General features: G+C 38.1%; 1 protein-coding gene across 8 annotated transcripts in view; it reads left to right on the top strand.

The window, feature by feature from the left end:
• Positions 1–7,631: 7,631 nt before the first annotated feature.
• The window catches only part of PHF14 (PHD finger protein 14), a 166,135-nt gene continuing 152,426 nt past the window's right edge, over positions 7,632–21,340 (top strand). For all 8 annotated transcript variants that reach the window (XM_065051166.1, XM_065051165.1, XM_065051169.1 and 5 more), the window contains exons 1-3: positions 7,632–7,854; positions 8,408–8,518; positions 18,770–19,419. In XM_065051166.1, the coding sequence (XP_064907238.1) occupies positions 7,668–7,854; positions 8,408–8,518; positions 18,770–19,419 (948 nt within the window). In that variant the 5' untranslated portion in view covers positions 7,632–7,667. The remainder of the gene's footprint in view (positions 7,855–8,407; positions 8,519–18,769; positions 19,420–21,340) is intronic.

Consider the following 21,340-nt stretch of genomic DNA (forward strand, 5'->3'; position numbering starts at 1 on the left):
GGCAAGGTAATAATACAGTGTTGTTCTGGCAGGCACCACAGGTAAGACCTGAGTCTAAATGTGGCTCCAGAGCTGCAGAGCCCCCCCAGCAAGGCCTCTCCTGGCTCTTTCTCACACTGCTCTTTCTCCAGAGTCTTATCCAGGGTCGCAGGGCTGCATCACATCACTGCTGGTCTTGAGCACTGACAGCCACACTGCCCTAGGGAGCTGAAGAGCCCATTGGTGCATGTCCCTAACAAAGAATGACCCTATGTGATTTTAAATTTGACGGTTAAAGTCTATGATCTCATAACTGAGCATTTAAACTGGAGACTTTAAAAGAGCTCACAAATGCACAAGAACGCATGGTTATGAAATGGTGATGCTGCTGAAAAGAAAAGCTCGGAAGTTCTGTAGGACTGGCCAAAGGATGTAAATACTCATGTAGGAAACAGGAAACCGAGTGTTATTTAAATGAGTTCCCAAGATGGGAACAAAACAGAGGTACAAATGCTTATAGGCAAATGCTAGCAGTTTAAGAAATAAGACGGAGGAACAAGAACTTCCTCCATTACTTAAAAAAAGAAATGACATGGCTGACATTGGATAGCTGGTGGGAAGAAGACAATCAGTGGCATACTGTAATATCAAAACAGAAAATATACATGAGATGACAAAATAAACTGTGCTCAGGGGAAAGATGTAGTATACATTCAAGAAATCAGAATCAAATCAACAAACTAACCACCTCACTGAAATGGATTGAAACTGCAGGCCTGAATTGGATGGAGATAATAATACTGGGTCTCTCCTAATAACCACCCAGAAAGGATGGCAACACAGACTGCAATATTCTGAGAAAAATCAGGAAGATAGTAGTTGTACTGAGGGACTTCTGTTACTTCCCTTCAGACAGGATGAACATGACACTGACATATAAGCAGAGATTAAAATGTTAAGACATCATGAATGACTCTTTCATGGAATTTGTGGTTCATGAGCTCACATTCAGAAATACAAACCTTGACTTTGTACTGAATAACTAGCAGGATCTAATAAAAACTTTACTGCTTGATTGCTCTTCTCTAACAGTGACCATGTACTTATTCAGCATTCCTACAAAGGCAGCAAATCTTAAAAAATCCACACTTCTAGTGCCTTACTTCAAAAGGGACATACAGAAAATGAGGAAGCTTCTTAACAAGGTATCTGAAAGGCATAGTCCAAGGAATTAAATTCTCATAGGCATGTGAGCTACTGGAGAACACTACTGGAATCACAACATTAGTGCTTGTCACCTGTGGAAATGGCATAGGAAGCCAAAATCACTTTCCAACAAAGTCAAGAAGGCTACTGTAAACAGGAAGGAATCCTTCAAATTGTATTTGTCCTGGTTTTGTTAAAAACAAGTTTCTCTTTTAGTGAATTTGCCTGTCAGCTAAAGCCTTCTTACTAACTGCACTTTCCTGAAAGCTAGATACATGTTTTGGTAGACATAGCAATGGTATGCAAGTTCGCTGGACTGATAAGGATGGATGTACATCTTGCGAGTGTGGCAACGAGAAACAGGTGACCAGAAACGGACCAGCTGAAGTATTTCATTCCATTCACGTCGTACTTCATATAAAAGTGAGAGATCACGAAGATCTCGTCTTTTTTCCTTGTGGCCGACATTAGGAGAGAACCTTGCTAGTCGTCTCTGCGAACTGAGGTCTAGTGACAGGCTGAATCCAGTTCCGGCTGGCTACAGAGTCCAGTCCAGGACTTCGGGTGCTGGCCCTGCAGTTGCTGGGATTTTCAAGATTGGTTTTGTATATTTTCTGTTATTTTTCTCTATTTTATTAGTAGCATTAGTAAAACATTTTTAATTTTTCCAACTCTCTTCTCTCTGCCCTTCTTTCCCTCCCAATCGCCTGTCCTTAGTTGGAAGGGGGGAGGGGAGGGGCTGAAGGAGAATGTGGGGGTAGAGGGGGTTAACAATACGTCTGCCACAGTTTTATTGTCACCCCACAATCAAAACCTCGACAGTATTTAAAACAAAATAAAAAGTATCATAAGCTCTAATAGATTAAATATAAAAATATGATCAATGAGGCAGAATGGAAAAAGAATTTGAGAATCAACATGAGAAAATAATCAAAATTGGTACTAAATCATATTTCAAACACAGAAAAAAACATGCCAGCGTTCATTGAGCCAGCAAATGATTTGTATGAAATGTGTACTGAGGAAGATTAATTCTTTCCATCAGTATTTTCTGTGGAGAAGAAATGAAGATAATCCCAAACTAGAGTGCTGTTCTTGGAGGGAAATGGGCTCAGCAGACAATCTGTCTGAATTTGAAGTTATTGTGGAAGCAGCTACTGATAAAATAATAATAATAAAAAAAATTAAAATGCTCTGATAATATACTAGGAAACCACCACTGTCACAAAAACTCTTGAAGAAGTCAAGTATGAAACAGTTCAACTACTAATGGTGTAACCTCGTATTCAACTGGGCAAAAAATAAAATTGCAGATTAAAATCAATATAGATAAATGCAAAGGAAGTGAAATATAGTGTAGATAAATGTAAAGAAATGGATGCTTCTGAGGAAAAGCAATCCTAGCTTCACGCATAAAATGATGGACTCTGACTTGACTGTTTCCACTTAGCAACAAGACCTTGGGATTCTGATAGTTTTATGCAAGTGTCAGTTCAGTGCAGTCAATGCTCACTGCATGTCCCATGAAAAAAGAAATCTTAAAAATTACTAGGAAAGGTATAGAGAAAAACCAGAAAACAGTATTATTCAACTGAATATATGCACTATTTGCCTGCATTCCAGTGCTGTCCTCTCATTACAGAAAGGCGACATATAAAGAGTGGAAAGGATTCATGGAAGAAAAAAACAAAGGGTCCTTGGAGAAATGGAAGTCTATCTCAGTCACGGTATCAGAAGTGACCGTGTCAGCTGGCATCTTCAGCCCGGAAAAGAGCTGACTTGGGGGGTATTGCAGAAGATGAGAGAAGCCAAGTTCAAAACCAACAAAAGAAGGTTGTTTTCATACGTACAGTAGTAGATCTGTGAAATTCTGTGCTAAATAATGTTGTGTTAATACATAACTCTACAAGGGTTACAAGGGAGAATGTACAAGCTCTTAAAAGAAAAATTCTTAGAAGAAAGACTCATTACAGGCCACTAAATGGACAAACCACATCAGGATCAAGACATTCCTAAAGTTGAATATAATTGGAAGCTGGGAAATCAGTAGATAGTATCATATATACTTTTCTCTGATTGTCCACTTAGGCTACATAAAACCCTTAATTTGAACCAATACAACACCTCTGTAGTCTAATACTTTCATAACTGTTATTATTAATTATTCTTATTTCTTTATACAGTGGCCCAAATTATATGTACTTTACAAACAAAAAGAATATGGCTTACTTGATGACCTCACTATCTGAAAGTCACATGATAAACACTATTAATATTCCTTCTTTTCTATAGCTTTTATGTTTAGGACCTTTAATCATGACTCAGAATTCTGCTACACCTGAAATAAATCGTAGACAGAAAACCACTACAAAAATGGAAATCCTAAGTCTGCCCCAAATTGATTAAAAATACAAGCACAGAATGAGAAACAGAAAGCTATAGCAGGGAAGCAGAAGTAACCTGTGAGGCAGTATCTGTTGGACCTTACAGCATTTTTTGGGAGCATGGTGGTAGAGGGGTATTTTGAGAGGAAAAATTAACTGATTTTTCAGGTATTTATTAATCCATGGAACACATTTTAGGTATGAAGTATCCTTGGGTAAAAAAAAATAAAGAGCAAACCACACACACACACAAATTTGTCTGAAAATTTAACAGAGAACAGGAGGCCAATACATTGTGTTAAACAAATTTGTAAGGCAAATGCCACCTGCTGTAAAGCAATGGCAGGCGAAATAAAGAGAAATCTGTGAAATGTACTGAAATCAAACCCAAAAAATGTATGACTGATGCAGCAGAGGAGAATTCATTAGAGTGTTAAAAAAGGAAAAGGAACATTGTAGAAGCTGAGGAAAACCGTTACAATAGATATGGCAACATCAGAACTGCATTTTTGAAAACCAGATAAGGGCATATTGATGTAAAACAGGAGGGAGATGAGCCTAGACAAGAATTTTAGCTGAATAGCCAGATAGTAAATCTGCATGTGAGGTATGTTTTGCATTGAATCTTTCAGACATAACTTCAGCAGTAGGATCTGCAGCAAGGTCTGAGTGAGGATGATGTTCTTTATATGGACATGAGTGACAGCGAGTAGTCTCAGTGGCTGAAAAGGACGTAGGTATATAGAGCCCAGGTAAAGGTGTGAAGATCCCTGTTTTAGTTCTGTGAAGCTTGAGCTGACAAAAATCTGCAAAATGACATTTTTTTTCTGAAGTTAAAATAGCTGTTTGATTAAGGGGTTGCAGGACTGGAACTTGACATAGAATGGGAAGAGAGGGTATGGAAGGCAGGAGTCTGCCACCTGTGGGAATCTGTATAAGCACGGGTACCTTACATGGGACCAGACTGCAACAGAAATACATAAATCTATCTTTCCTAATCCTTGCGTTTAACAACTGTATTCTGTAGCAAAAAGCAGAAGTGGGAGTAGGGTCCATCTCTACTTAATCCTAAAAAAAGACCCACCTTACTTAGCATGAGAATTCACACAGAACTAAAGAAATAGGTAGGCCTAATTCTAATATTTCATAACCTTTGCAATCTTAACACTCCTCAGCAGCATTTGACTGCAGCAGACCTTGTAGCAGTCTGCAGATTATTATTTCAAAGCCCTATTGTTCAGAGACTATTGATAATTAATTTCCTCCTTTTGTAATTTAAAACAGCAAGGACATCTGATTTAGTCTTTTTCTCTTTCTATTTCACCATATAATACTAGACAAAGGAGCAGAGATCACTGAGAAAGGTGCTTGCTGTAATGGCACAGTTAAAGAGTGAAAGCTGGAACAATCCTCTTTAGAAAGATATTTGAAGAGGTTGGTCTGCCTACTACAGATGGTGATGTTGTGATGGACAAGAAAAGAGTTTGCTGTTTGGATTCAGACAGGTAGGTCATGGCTTTAACTGTTTGCTCACTGACAGGAACAACAATAGATCCAGGATTTCATACTATTACTTCTTCATTCACAGTTGATGGATGAGTTAAAAATATACTTTTGAGTTTATTCACTAGGTAAGGAAATATAGTATTATTGTATTTCTTTCCTTGAAAAGTCAACTCTTTCATTAAAATAAGAATGTTGTTTCACAGTAATTTATGTCAGTGTGACTGTATTCTCTACTGACTTGCTATTGTTTAACTCCTTCTAAAATGCTCTTTACAGAACCACAACAAAGATTCTTTTTTTGCTTAGAGCAAAAGTACAGTCAGAAGATACTATTTTGTCTCTTTCTCCAGCACTTGAAGAGCAGCACTGAAACGGAGATTCAGGCACCTACTCTTGCAACAGGCTGTGCACCGAAGGCTCGTCCTGAAGAGAACTGCTGGAATGCTGAGATGATTGAAAGACCTGACGTGCTTGACATGACCCAACATACTGAAATATTTCTAGGCATTTTTTTTAGCTATTATGTTAGTGATGGAGCTACCATGACATTTTCATACTAGATGTATTATACTATTTCAGCTTTACACAATTTTGCTCTAAAAATAACCTTTTAAGATAATTTTTTGTATGTGTCTGAGGGTGGTACTTAAAGGTGCTTATCTGACAACACTTACAATCTATTTAATGCATATAACAATGTCACTACTGTTGCCCAGCTCCCAGCAGTGTGCCAGAAATACCTAATTTCTTCAACTAAAATGGCAACTAAACTTTTCAACATCCTTGATTATCTGCTGAGATTAGCAAAGGCCTTGCAAAGATAAGGGATCATACATTCTCTCTGAGGGCTTCTTTTCATTTTGAGCATGAATTCTTCCTTCTTTTCCCCTTATTTGAAATAGTCTGACTCTACTAAATAAGGTTAATATTTACTAAGGGGGACTTATCTTTTAATAGATGTTTTAATAGCCAGAAACCTTGAAAGAATGATGATCAAAACATGCACTGGTAGTTCTAGTTAATTTCTATGTTGTATGTTTTATTTACTACTAATTACTAAATCTGGAGGATTTGTTGGTAATCCCTGTTTGTAGTGCCCTGAAGTTTAGGGAAACAGTTAAAACATTTTAGGTACTTCCAAGTTATTTTCATTTTATTGATTTTTTTTTTTTCTGTTGAGGTATGAAGTATCCAGGCTGACTACAGAAGATAACAAAGAACGTGTGCATGCTATTTTCAGAAATAAAAGTGTGAACATTCTCTCAGAGGGGGAAAAACAAGAGAATAAAAAGAAAGATTTGAGACAAGGAAGACAGAAAGGCTAAGAGGCACAGAGTACAAACAGCAAAGGAGGAAGGAGTGGTTGGGCAATGTGAGGTGCTGATGAGGAGCAGGGGTGGGCAGGCAGCCATTAATTAACTTCTGATTGATCACTTATTCTTGCCAGAACTGTGTAGGTAGAAACTGGGATAATCCTAGCATCGCAGGCTGCCCCGGAAAGTTAAACTGAAAGCCAGACAGTCCACACACCTGCTTTGACTTTCGTGTTTAAAGGAATCCTAAATTCCACCACTGTTCTACAGGGCATTGCCTTCCCCTTGTCAAAGCTGCCTGTCCTGCTCAGCCTGCTCTTCTTACACAAAGCCCAATTTGGGATCAATTCTGTTTAATTTTCCTTTCGCTTACATACAATTTGAGTTGTCCTGCCAATCACTGTATATGGGACAGGATCAGGGACTTATTCTTTGACAGGCAGGAGGTTCTGTAGAAGTTGTTGCTGCACATGTCAGCATGGATTTGCAGAGTCTAAACAACAGGATCTGAGCCCTGCTACTGGTCCTGTTAAGACTTCATTTGTGTGTCAAGAGAAATTGGATAGGGATGCCAGTTAAAGGGAAAAAAACTCTTAAGGAGTGAAAAGCTAAGGCATGTGCAACTTCTACTGAACTGGGAAGCCGATCAGAGTTTTGAAGGAAAGACCAGACCACCTGGGCCAACAGCATATTTGGGTAGGGCTGGCGAATTCAGACTCAGAACAGGAGTTCATTGTGCAGTCAGGTTGCCTACATGGCCTAAGAATTGCTGGAGGTAACAGGAGGCGTGTCTGCAAACACATTAACTACTGTTGTGATAATGCACCATAAAAACCCAGGAAATTCAAGCACAAAGTGAACACAGGATTCACATTTTTCTTTGGAATTTTTAATTGGTACTTTTTTCTTTTTTTTTTTTTTTTTTCCCAAACGCAACAGCTTTTTGTTCCTCAGGAGTGCAAGAGCGAGTCTGGCAATGCAACGAAGCCCACCAGGCACTCAGCTCTTATAACAGGGGCAGAATAAAAACAGTTTTATAGAACTTCTTATACACACAGGCGAACTGAGGAGGTACCAGACTGAATTTAAGCCGTTTTTCCTAATAAATGCAAATCTGAGCAGACACCGCCTTGAGCATGAACCGGTCTGTACTAACACTTCGTGCTGGGCGCTCTCGGGTCCCTGCACCACCCGCACCGAGCGGCACCGCCGGGCACAGGGCGGGCACTGTCCCCGGCTCGGCTTCACCTGCCTGCGCGCAGGCGCGCTCTCAAGGCGCATGCGCCGCAGGGCTGGCGACGGGCAGGTGCGCAGGCGCAGCAGCGGGAGCGGCCGCCGCGGGCGGGCAGGCGCGGGTCTGCATCCGGGTCGCCGCCGTGCCCATTGTCTGGGGAAGGGGCCCGGCGGCTCCGCGGCACCGCATCCCAGCGCCCCTGCCCGCCCGCTGCTCCCCTGCGCAGGCTTTAGTAAGTGATCCGCAGCGGCTCTGACCGCCCCCGCCCCGCGGAGATGCCGGAGTGCCCGCTGAGCGCTCCCGCCCACTTTCTCGGGCGGACGCATCGCCGTCCCCCCGCCGGCCCCGTCTGCCCTCCCCGTGCTGGCGCTGAGGGGTCACGCCAAGGCGCTGCGTCCGGAGCTGCTGGTGGCCCCAGGCGACCCCAGTGTCTGCCCAGCCCTGCTCGGGGGTCCTGCTGGTGCTCGGGGCTGCGGGCAGCCCGGGAGCCGCGGTCGCTGTGGTGCCGCGTTGTTTGCCGGCGCCCAGGGCAGCAGCGCTGCTCCGCCGGGCGGGCTGTCCGGGCTGTCCGGCTGCGGGTGAGCCTTCCCGGCGCGGTGCCGCCGCTGCCGCCTCACCTGTGGGAACCAGCGGCTCCGGGACCCCGGTGCCGCCCGCGTGTGCCGGCTGGAAACTGTCCCGCCTGTCACGGCCGTTCAGCCGTTCTCTTTAATTTAAGTAACGGTGCAGAGTTCTCGTTATGCCACCTAGTAACGGTGCTATTTTTTTTTTTTTTTTTCCTGCAGTGGACCGCAGTTCGAAGAGGAGACAAGTGAAGCCTTTGGCAGCTTCGCTGCTGGAAGCTTTAGATTATGATAGCTCTGATGACAGTGATTTTAAAGTTGGAGATGCTTCAGGTAAATATGGTTCCTCATCTCCTCTGTTCAGAATGACCTCATTTTTGTTTTGTGGTTGCTCATTTGATATCATACGGGAGACAGAATGATATTAGTGAACTGTTGGGACTTGGAGCCACTGGAAGTTCAGTAACTTGATTGGATAACTGTAAATTCTTATGCTGTGGATAAGAAACAACTGATTAAACAGAGCATCCATACAATAGTTCAATTGCAATTTTTTCTCAACAGAACGCTCATGATATAAAACAAGTTTTGGCAGAAGCATTTGAGCAGCTTCTGTGCTGACTGCTTCAGCTATATCTATTTTTATTTCTTTAATGTAGAGATAATTTTTGAAATATTCACTGCATGTAGTATTGAAATAAGAATGTTCTAAAGGCGTTTTGAATTACTCTTAATAATAGTTTGTTTTGGACTTAAGATCTTGCCTGTTTCTCAAGGTTAATCCCATTCTGTGAGTGAAAACCTTAAGCAGAAGGATAATCCATTCAAATTTTTTTTTTTATTTTTTTTTTTTTTTCCACAGTAGACAAGGTGTCCATTTAGATAGCTATGCAGAAAGGTGTATGCATTTCATACCACAAGGAAGTCCTTGCCTCAGAGTGTTTTTGTTTTGCAGCCTTTTCAATGAGTGCAGATTCCTATATCTGCAGGGAATGTCCACGGATGTTGAAAGTAAACAAGGTGCCCAAATAAAATGAATAAATTCAAGTATATTAGAGGGAAGGGAAAGAAGGGGCAGGACCATGTTTGTGAATAAATTGTGCATTGGATGTTCTGTGGCATGTGCTCAGGGAAATAAGCGAACAGACAGTGGGGCTTCACTTTGTTATTTCTGCAGTGGGGATGCTGATCTGTTTTCATGTGAGTGTATCTTCCAAAATATTCTCCATTTAAAGGCTTATTTTTTGACATCTGGCAAGTTCCTCCCTATTAAGTAACTTAAATATTTTCAATAATCATTTCTCTAGTGCCAGTTTTAAGATATGCTCTAATGTTTCTTGTTTGTTTTTTTTTTTCTTAAGCTTAGACATATTTCCCGAGGTTGGTCTGGCAGAAGCAGGCTGCAATGACTTAAGAGAGTAAAACTGATGTTGTGTTACCAATTTCATGCAAAGATTTTTGAGGGCTTCTTCCATTTGCATTTTAATCTTGTTTTGGGGATTTTTTTGATCCTTTTGAGTAAGGACCTTTTGTAAAGACCATTTGCCATAAAAGGAAATTATTATTAGTTCCCAAAGAAAATCTCCCTATTTTGGAAAAGTGTAGGCAGGATTTAAGGGAAAAGGAGAATTGGAAAAGGAGTATGGGAGATGGACATGTAATTCAGAGCAATATAGTGTTTGATTAAAAGACAATCATTAATTAATTAAAAAAAATGAATAAAACTTCCTGACTCAACTATGTCTAAATGCAGAGGATTCACTTGTAATTGGTAGCCTATTTGACTTTTAGAATATTGCATGTACACATGGGGGTGGGCAGTCAGTGTCTAGCCTTGAGGGTGCTATTTCAGTCTCACTTTCATTTTGAGGAGGTTTGAAGGGGTTTTCCCTTAAAAAAGCAACACTGAATTGGAACAAGCATATGAGAACAACCCAAGTTTTACTTATGTTTTTCTAATTACGTCTTTGTGTTCATGTATCTCATATAGCTTTAACATCTCAGAACCTGTGTCTATCACCTGTAGTAGAAATTAATGTTCTGTTTAATAACATTTAAAATCTAAGGAAAACACTTTGAAGCAGCATCAGTGTTTGACGTTTCACACTTCATTCAAATATTTTCAACGTGAAGGAGAAAGTTGTGATGATTTGGAGAAGCAGAGGAACAGAAAGTTATTAAACATACAACCTGTCGAGTTGGAATTAAAAATAAACCTTTCTTATGTGTAATACAAGTTAAATGAATAGTTGCAGGATATTTGAAACAGAACATCTGTGTTGATTTGAAATGAAGCTGGTATAACATAGCCTTAAATTTGGGTCTACCTAGTCCGTTTAGATTTGGATGGAAGAAGTGCACAAATCTATAAGTACAGTTGATAACTTTGAAGTTATATATGTACATATATACAATGTATGTACACACACAAGCAGCCCTACCAAATTCTGGATTGTTGATAATAGAAAACAAATTTTCCTGTTTTTTCACTGTGAATTCAGCCTTCAAAGCATAAAATATAGTACAGTCAGGGCTGTTGCTCTTTTTCTTTTTTTCAATGACCATAGAAGTCTCTCCATATGTAGCCTGTTGCAAATCAGTATTTAGTACCTATTTAAATTAATAATTTCATTGCATAGTTTGCTTACGAAGGGAAATAAATGTGACAGAAGGAAGAAACAGTCTTTCTACACTGAAAATGACCATAAATTCTACTCATGCACTTGGAAAAATCCCGTAAGTATGGTAATTCTACAGGTCTGCAATGTATATTTATTTGATTCACAAATGCACATAAGTGTTTTTTTTTAAAAAAAAAAAAAAGGAGTTAAAATTTAAAGGACTGTTCAAATATTGAATTAAAAGAAGTTGTTTTCTCCCTGTTGATTATGTTGCATCCATATGTATGAGCTTTAGAATGTTAAGTGATATGTGCTAGTAGATGATCTTGTGCAAGTCTAGGAGGACTGAGCTCTGAGCATTTAAGCTTTTACACATTCTCATTGTTCTATCAGATCAGATTGTTCTGGGAATATGAGATGCAGTAAGGATTTGAGAAGTTGGTATTAAGCACTTTTAGGAAGGAATTGGCTTTTCTGAATTTTTGTATTCAGAGTCCTGATGCCTGGGTAATTTTTTTCGTTACTTAAATTATTTCTAATCATCTAATCTCCGTTTCCACCAAAAAAAGAAATCCATAGAAGATATGGCCTTTACTTACAGTGTAGTTTATTTATTTTCCTTTGGATATAGGACACAACAACAGGCAATTACTGCTTTTTCCATTGTAAAGACCTCATCATTCTGACATCTCTTCAGGGAAACTGATTTTAGAACTGTTATGTTCTTATAAATTTATTTAATGTAGACAGTTTTCAGGCCTGTGGGCTTTTCATTATGTTAATATTGAATGAAGTAATTTTTAATGGCTTTTCTGTTTCTACTTAATAGAAAGTAGGAATGCCATATTTTAAAGTACTGCATTTTTTTGTTTTTTATAAACATCTTGAAAAATTTGTTCCTTAAATAAAAATGTCATGTAATCTCAATGTGGGATCAGTCAAAAAAACTGTCGCTTCAGAGGCAGAGTGTACAAATATGTGACTTGAAATGATGGTAATGTAATATACTCAACTGAAATTTTTTAATAATACGTTTCACACTAGAGATCACTTATTTGAAGTTTTGCTTTTAAGTTAACTAGAACATACGTTGGTTGTGGGTGTTTTTTTTTTCTTTATGTTTTTTTCTGGTTGCTCTCATTGAACTGAGATACATTGATGTCAGAAAGCAGTGTGTAGTTGTAGAGTAATTCCCAGCAGAATTCCAAAGCGAGTGTTTACCACTTTTCTTCTTTCTCATTGGTGAAGTTGGTCAGTTCTGGCAGCTTATGTACTGAAACTGAAATGATGCATATAAATGTAGTGTGGTCCCTGAAAAAGAATGACGTGTGGACTTAAGGACTGGCTCTGTGTCTCATTGTAACTAAGAAGAGTGTAGCTGAATGCTGCCTTGAAGAACTGGATTCTTCTACTTCTGCTACAAATCTCCTGGACTCAAATTTTTAGAGACATTTGTAAACATTTATTTTTGTTTTTAATTTTTTTGGTCTTGAGTGTGAAGCCTGACTTGCATAAATATTATGTACTATTATTGCGATTGAGGTCGGTAAGAGCTCTACTTAGAAATGTGTACTGATCTATATAAGTGCTTATATTAGGTACTCTGAAAAACCTGTGACCTGATTTAGAAATTAAAAATTGCAAATATCATCTTTTTGTATTTTTTTTTCCTCTTACCACAGTGGAGATTCCACTTTTGCTTTGCTGTACAGGATATTGTAATATAAAGACATGTTTGTGAAGCACCAAAATACTGTAGTGATAAACACTACTGAAATATTGATGAAGAAACTAACACATTTGTTTTTGAGAATAAACTTTTAATGATATGCAGCAGAAGAGTTGCAGGGTGTTTCAGTAGAGAGTGAAGGTAAGAGAAAATATTGAATAGCTAATCATTAGTAAATTATCTCGTAATTGCACAAGCTTAATTGTTACAATCATTTGAAGGTTTGACTTTGCAACTGTTAACATGTAGTCCCTCAGAGTGGAATTCCAAAGGGTGTTTTCCCATTGAGAAAATGGAAAATACAGGCATTATCTTCTCTAGGGTTACCTTCATCCCAAGTGAGCTCTTTTATCTATGTAGACCTCTGTCATTTGAAGTAATGCGTTGGAGTAACTGACTGGCATTTTGAACTTGTATTTTCTTTGGAAACACTGAGATTTCTGTTCTTCCATGTTTTTACTGGCAACAGAGCAATAAGATAACAGAAATCTGGGCTTTCACTCCAATACCTGGGCAGGGTGGATGTAGTGATAGAGTGACATTATTTTCCTTTGTTTTCCCTCTACTGTGAGTCTTTGTGCCTTGTCTTTCCAGTCTGTCTGTCCCTTACAGAACCCTTGGTTACCAGTTCAGTGTCATTCTGCTTGTTCAGTTCGTCTTGAACAGGATTTTCATGGTCTCCTACTTTACTACTCCTGCATTGTTTTACATCTCCTCTTTTTTGTGCTTGTATCCATCTCTTGTGTTTTTCCTGCCATGTGGAGAAGGTTCTGTGCTTTATTAACTCCACCTTGGTGGGATGGTCTGTTTGCAGCCTGGCCACCTCTGAGGGTCTTAAATATGCTCAGTGAGGACAGGATGTTTCAGGCATTTCTTAAGCATATACTTGTTATAGTGCCTGAGAGACTTTGACTTAGCATGTCCCAGACACATGTTCAGTTGTCTCCCAGATGTCATTTCTCTTCTGGGAAAAATGTCTATTCTAGCTCACCGTTCAATAACTTGTATTGGAATCCAGTTTCAAGGATTATTTAGGACTGCAGGTTTGCTGGGGGAAGTCATGGGGCATGCAATCCTTTATTTCAAGCAAGTGAAGTATGATAACATTAAAAACAGTTGAGGACAGTATCAGAAACTGGGAATGTTAAGCAAATTCAGGAGGTAGGGTAATCAATTCCATGTGTGTTATAAATAAGTCAGTTCCTAGTGACTCAAGTCAAAGTTGGAAACTTTCAGTTTTGAGTGCTTTTATGACTTGAATACACATCTGCTGAAGGCTGTGATAGGGTTACTGCTAGTGTGGAAGTGAGGAAACTGCTTACTAAGCAACTTTCATTTATGTTCCTCTTTCATCCTTTTTTCTATTTAGTTAAACACTTCTGAAACAAGTGTAATCACGGATCAGTGATCAGTTTTATTTCCTACCCTGCCCAATCTACATATGCAGTTAATACAGAATTTAGATACATTTTTTCCCAAACATTACTTGAGAAGTGAGTTTCTCTCCTTAGAGCAGTAGTATCTTAGCCTACATTGGTTTTGTTCTGTACATTCTTAATGTTGTCACTTTGGGCAGTTCCATTTTTTTGTCTGCCAGCTTTACCAATGTTGAATTGTCAGTAGCCTACCAATGTTTATTTGTCATACTCAGGAAAATAGCGTAGAAAGCCAGTGGCATATATCCAACTGATGCTAAGTTCCCTTTTTTGAAGTTATGTTGAAAGTGAAGTATTAAGCCTTTTCAGTTCTTACTTTCAGTATAGTTGTATCAGTCTTAGTATAATGGACCACTGTGGCTTTAGTGTAATGGACAAATGTGATGAGGAACTTACCAGTTACACAGCTCTGCCTTTGGGAATGTAAAAGTTTGTATTTTCCTTATACGATCTAGGTTTTCCTGCCTTACTTTTACATCAGTTATTAATGTCAGAACTTTCTAGTTAGTTTAAGCATTTTCTTAAGGTATTTTGGAGTCTTTAAAATTATGGTGTTTCAGTAGAAATACCTGGGTAATTTCACATCATCGTGTCAATGACTTGTTGTCTGCCTTGCGATTGGGAGAAAGAGGCTAAGGGACCACTGGACAGGCTGATGGTGATCCAGTGGCTTTAACCCCCAAAAGAATTAACCTCACCTGTAGCTTGTATTTTGTTACCGCCCTTGAAAAGAGGGTATTCTGAAGCACACTTCGGGCTGGATGACTATAGATTATTATTAAACAATATTATTTAGTAGGAATGACTTCAGACGTGGTGGTTTTTTTCTGTATTACGTGCTCAGTTTTTCAGGTTTTTCACTCCTTTTCAGTGTTCCAGGGTTGTATTCATGGTGTGTAGCTTTGAGCACCTGGGTAAGACTCAACCAGACAGGACTCAGTGCAAATAAGAAAAAAACCCAAAAAAAACAACAAACAAAAAAACAACAAAAAAACTTTCCAAAATGGTGTCTGGTGCTTCACTTTTGCTATCTGGAGTTGGTTAGGCTTTATTAGTGGAAGAGGCAAGCCCGAAATTGAGTCTATGATTCCCTTTAACTAGTTCATCTTTCAGACTTCACTTAAAACCAAACAATCAAGCTGCTTTTTACAGAGCTGCTTGTTAAGCTAAATACTGCACTGAAGCCTGCCTTGTGTGAGCAGTTACTCTCTGTATACATGGATTTTCACAGAATATTGACCAAAAAAAAAAAAATTATGGAGTGCCATGTTTAACTTTGCCTGTAAAATAGTCCTGCAAAACCGTGGGAGGATTTTTTTAAACTGCTATCCTGATTTCAGCAGTTTTCCCCTGGAGTCTTTTGAAAAGTACATATTATGAAAGACCCCAAAGCTGAAGTGGATATTAGTAGTCACTTTTGTTTATCTTTATTACTTTTTTCTTGTGTTAATCCTGGATCATGATGTCTGTCCCTAAGAACTACCCTCTTTAGATTTGACTGCCACCTGCTGTTGTCCTCAGTAAAGCTAAAGATACAAGGTGTACAGAAATAAATGATGCTTTTCTCGTAACTGTTATCTCTCATATTTGTTCTCAGTAGAACTCTATATTCTTCACTATTTGACAGTGTATCTGGCTGCATCTTTCACTGAAAGTAACTTGACTTTTCTCCCATAGGGAATGACATGATATGGTTGCCGATTTGAAAGAGCCATTCTTTAACAATTTCTTTCAAGGAGAAAATAGCATACTACAGCCTCTTCCTAACTGAAAGTCCATCTGACAGAAGAACACCTGCAAAAATAGCTGTTATCACAGGACAGCTCTTTTTAGAAAAGTGCCTATCACAGTGGATGCATTCAAACAGAAGAGGGATATTCCTTACTATAGGTTTCTCTGGTGTGTACGTGCATGCAGAAAGGAGAGCACAAAGCATCACGTGCAGGCAGAAGGCAAAGAGAATTTAAAGGAGAGATGTGAATAAAACTAATGTGTATTTGCTCTCTGCTTTATATTGTTTGCATGACATAAAGCAACTAGAGCAGGGATGTCAGACTCATTTTCACCAGGACCCACATCAGCCTCATGGTTGCCTTCAAAGGACTGATTGTAATTTTAGGTGTACATTTAGGTGTATTTACAGTGTAACTACTCCTACATGCATACAGTCCTAAAATTACATTCAGCCCTTTGAAGGCAACCGTGAGGCTGCTGTGGCCCCCGGTGAAAATGAGTTTGACACCTCTGAGCTAGAGAGTATCCACAGTGTGATATTGATGTACAAGAATCGCCGTTGGTAGAGTGCTGTTGAAGATCAAATTATACTCAGACTAAGATCTCCCCCAAAATTGAATAGAAACTTAAATTCAGAACAAGTGTAAGCGTATTTAGAAATGGAACAGCACAATGAAAGCATCTGAAGAAATGACTGTCATGGAGTTATGGTGAGGAAGTAAATAAAAAGATAATAATATAAATTACCTTAAAGATCCAGTTAAATGAATTTTAATATGACAGAACCCTGTTCTGCCTTATTTACAGTGAGACAAGTGGTGCATATTTTCACTCATTTTAACACACGTGGCATTTAATCTGTACTATAAATGTATAGTGTGAGAGTGTCACTTTAAGAGCTACTTGTAAAGTGTTTGTGAGAGCTGGCAAATATCACAGAATGGTTTGGGTTGGAAGGGACCTTTAAAGATCATCTAGGTCAACCGGTCTCCCATGGGCAGGGACATCTTTCACTAGAGCAGGTTGCTCAGAGTCCCATCCAACGTGACGTTGAACACTTCCAGGAATGGGGCATCTACAGCTTCTCCAGGCAACCTGTTCCAGTGCCTCACTACCCTCACTGTAAAAAATGTTTTCCTTATGTCCAGTGTAAACCTTTCTCCCTTGAAGTTAAGACCAGTCCCACTTTTCCTGTTGCTTCAGGCCTTGGTAAAAAGTCTCTCTTTCTTATGAACTGCCTTTGTATATCAAAAGGCCACAATAAGGTTACAAGGTCTCCCCAGAGCCTCCTCTTCTCCAGGCTGAACAACCTCAACTCTCTCAGCCTGTCTTCACAGGAAGTATTGCAGCCTTCTTGCCATTTTTGTGGCCCTTCTCTGGACCCACTCTAATAGTCCATGAACAGGTATCCAAACAAAGCTACTGTAATTTAATTTATTTTTTTTTTTTTTAGATTGCATATTAGTTCATACTGCTTTTTATTTCTTGGGCATGCCTGAAGGGTGTTCTGCTATTTCGAAACTTCAGTTAATTATGTTTTACTTCCATTACTATCAATAGTGCTGGTGGGCATAGGGAAATGACTGAATTTTCTCAAAAGACTGCACAGTAACTTTTGTTACTACAGTCTCTTTTTTTTTTTCTGGTTCTCTAAAGGATAGAACATTTGCAGAAAGTGTTACTTTCTATTAGCTTCTAAGGGGGCTGGTAACACTGATGTCCACATCACTAGTAGTAGCACTGATGGATTTTTTTCTTGATAATTAATATATTCCCCGCATCAAATATTTTCACATAAGCAGAAGACGACAAACCTTGAAGTAACTGCTGAGTTACTGAGTCATAGGCAGTGTCCTGTGGGGTGGAAATAAATGCCATGTGGTTGTACACTGACCCCACTGTTTGTTATTTGGCTTTATGCAGAGATGGATGTGCACAGATATTCTCTGTGTAAGGTGATATTGAGGTTTGGTGGTGTGTTTTTTTCTTTTTTTTTTTTTGTAACTAAAGTGATTAAGGGTTTTTTTTTTTTTTTTTTTTAATTTGCAAGCATCAACATTTTTCTCCTTTGCATCTATGTGACAGTACATCAAGAACTTGGTAATGATTGTAAACAAACTGAAAACTGTAGCTATTGCCTATTTAATCCCTGTGTTGGATCAAGCAACTTCATATTTTCTTGATAATTTAAAAAAAAAAAAATCTGAGATTTTTCTTCATTAAAACTCAATACTGTAAATGAAAAGTATTAAGTGAATATAAGAGACAGTCAAGGTGGATGATGTTTATAAAATTTAACAACTTGTCATCTTTTTCAATATTTTTTACATGAACTTGATAGTACGTTTTTGTGATTTTTTTTTTTTTTTTTTTTTTTTTTTTTTTTTTTTGTACAAATCCTTTTCTATTGCATAGTTTAGTTTGTGTCCGGTAATGGAAATAGTACACACAGAACAATACCGTATCAGTTGTATAAGGTTAGGATTTATTAATTGTTGTGCAGCTGCAACACTGAATGCGGTGTATCTTATGTGGGATTAATAAGTGAAAGGAAATTTTTGGTCCCCAAAAGCAAAATACCAAACTTCTACTAAAAATGGACATGTGTGTGGGATTATCCATACTAGTGTTAATACCTGTTACCTAAACTCTTCCTTTTGTAATTTTAAATCTCTTCTATTGGATAGCTATTTTATTTTGAAGATTTAGAAAACACTTCCAGAAATTAAAATCTGAAATGCTTTTTAAGATATTACTTCACATTGAGATTATTCTCTGCTACTGCTTATTGTTAATGTGAACTACAGTTCAAAGGAGCATTTAACATTCATTTAATCAATTCTGCCATCTTTTTTTTCCATCTTGAAATGCACTCATGTTTAACAGATTCTCAACATACCACTCGAAATAGCAGTATTTGGACACCAGCTGAAAAAATAGGTGGAATACCTTATGAGGGAGGAACATGCATCATTCTTTTGTTTAACAGCTTACTTCAACAGATTTTATTTTTTGGGGGTACATTTGTTTCGGAACCTTTTTTAAATTTTCATGTGCTCAACAGATTCTGAAGGAAGTGGTCATGGGAGTGAAGATGCATCAAAGGACAGTGGTGAAGGTTCCTGTACTGAATCAGAAGAAAATATCTTGGAGGAGGAAGCAGCTGAAGAGAAAGTAGAAGAACAACAGCCAAAAAGCTCCACTGAAGAAGAAGTGCCAACAGCAGACAAAGAGGTAATTAAAACTGAAAAGAAAGAGCAAGAAGACGAAGAAGAAAAGCCAAAAAAGAAGAAAGAGAAAGAGAAGGCAGCTGAAATTGAGGCCGTGGCTGATGAGCAAACAAATGAACCAAAAAAATGGAATTTGCGGAGGAACCGACCTTTGCTGGATTTTGTATCAATGGAAGAACTAAATGATATGGATGACTATGATAGCGAAGATGACAACGACTGGCGGCCCACTGCTGAGAAAAAAAAAGGAAAAAATGCATTGCGAAAAGAGGGGAGTGATGGAGATAACGAGGATGATGAAGATGATGGGAGCGGCAGTGATGAGGATGACAATGATGAGGAAGGTAATGAAGAAGATAATAGCAGCACAGCTAGTGATGGAGGATCCAAGAAGAAGAAGAGTAAAGTTCTTAACAGGAATAATGCAGATGATGAGGAATTGACAAATGATAGCCTGGCTCTTTCACAAAGCAAGAGTAATGAGGTAGTGCAACCAACTTTCTATAATATATCTGTTGACAAATGGAAACTACTCCCCAGTAGCTATTCTGTTAATTTGAAAAGTTAAACTGATTGGTTGAAATTGTGTTTACAGAAAATTGTGTTTACAGCAAAATTGTGCTAAATGGGCACTGCAAATTAAATAACCTTGTTTGCACCATTTGGCCAATCTAATGCCACTAAAGTGATTTCTCTTGGCTTTAGCGGGGGTCAGATTAGTTCTAAAGCAAATCGGAGGGTCGGAGGTCCAGTATGCAAATGAACATGTATTAGTGAGACTTTTAGTTTAGTTCTGTTCTAGCATAAATGTTATGTGTCTGCAATGTTCTAAAACATGAAAAGGCATCTGTGACATATTCATAAAATAGCTAAATGATAGGTTATTCTTGATCCTAGGTCTTTGTGACAAACATTGAAGTCTGAACACTTTAAGTTCATCAATAGAAGAATTCTAAATAAAGAAATATGCACACTGGTTTTAAAATGAAGTAGGATAATCATGATAATTTATGTTGCATTTGCTTATAGTGCTCACAACATGAGTGAAGTAGTTTCTTACAGTACTAAAAAGCATTTGGGAACTATGATATTAAATAGCTTATGATTGTGGAATGTGATAATTCTGTGTTGTTTGAAAATGCAACTCTTTTTTTTCCTATGCACAATTACTGTTTCCTTAAATGTTGTGCCTGTGGAAAAACTAAGATATTAGGTTGTCAGGATGGTTGACTTCATGTCCTGCAGTAGCAAAGTCCTGAACAAAGTAAGAAGAGTTGCTTATAAATCTGCATTCAGTTTTCAGGAAATAATGTCAAAGTCAATGCAAGATTTGATAGACAATCGAGGTATGAGACTAAAGTTCTGCTGTTTTGTTTAGTATTTATTTTAATGTGTAAAATGACAGGAACCTGAACAGAGTATTTGGAAGAATCAGTTGTCTTTGTTTCAGATACTTTGTTATGTATATTTTATATATATATAAGTGTAAATGAGCTGTGCTGGTTTTATTGCTGGTAACAGTTGTGATTGGAAAACAACAAAGCATAATTCTGGAGTATTTTTACTTTTTGTATAGTCATCTTCTTTCATTGTGTAGCTCTCTAATTCTGGTATTGTTACCCATATTCTCTTGGTTCAGGAGCTGCAAGTGCTGATGATCAGAACCAATACTGATGACCAGAATATCAAATAGAAATAAACAATTTTCTGTCAGAGTTTTTTCCCATACCAGAATGGTCTGTTTTCTTAGGGATATATTCTTGAATATGTCCATAATTTCCATTGACTGGAAAATCAAGAGAGCTGTCTCTGATACACCTTTTTCGAAGCTTAATATATGTGGAGCTCAGAGTCTGTTATTGCCATGGATTTAGAACACTGATGAAAAGATAAAATCAAAATTTGAAAATTTTGAAGTTCAAATTATAATTTTGTAACTGATAGTTTACCTTTACTGCATGGAGAGCAGAGTACTGTGTATGAATAGGACTTTAACAAGTCTTGCAACAGTGAGTATCTACACTAGATTATAGACTATGATTTTTAGTTTGATACTCAACTGTATTTTAACAATATAGTCTCAAGTACTACAATATTTTAAAATAATAAAAAAACCACCCCTGTCTAGCAGACAAGTCTAGCTAAATCTCATTATACTGCATGCAGAAGCTAATTTCTTAGAAAAACAGATGTCTGAATGCATAATTTATGAAGAATGTTCAGGTAATTAACTGTGAACATGTAGTAGTGTCCTTAATATGCATTCTTCCTTTACATACTTGTTAGGGGTGAGTTGTCTGGTTCTTGTTTCTGTGTGATTTTTATTTTTCTACATTTTACAAAAATATGTTGAGGTCTGCACATACAGTATTTTAACCTGTGCTATAATAAAATACTATGTACTT

Source organism: Columba livia, chromosome 2, assembly GCF_036013475.1.
Source record: "Columba livia isolate bColLiv1 breed racing homer chromosome 2, bColLiv1.pat.W.v2, whole genome shotgun sequence".
Taxonomy (NCBI): Eukaryota; Metazoa; Chordata; class Aves; order Columbiformes; family Columbidae; genus Columba; species Columba livia.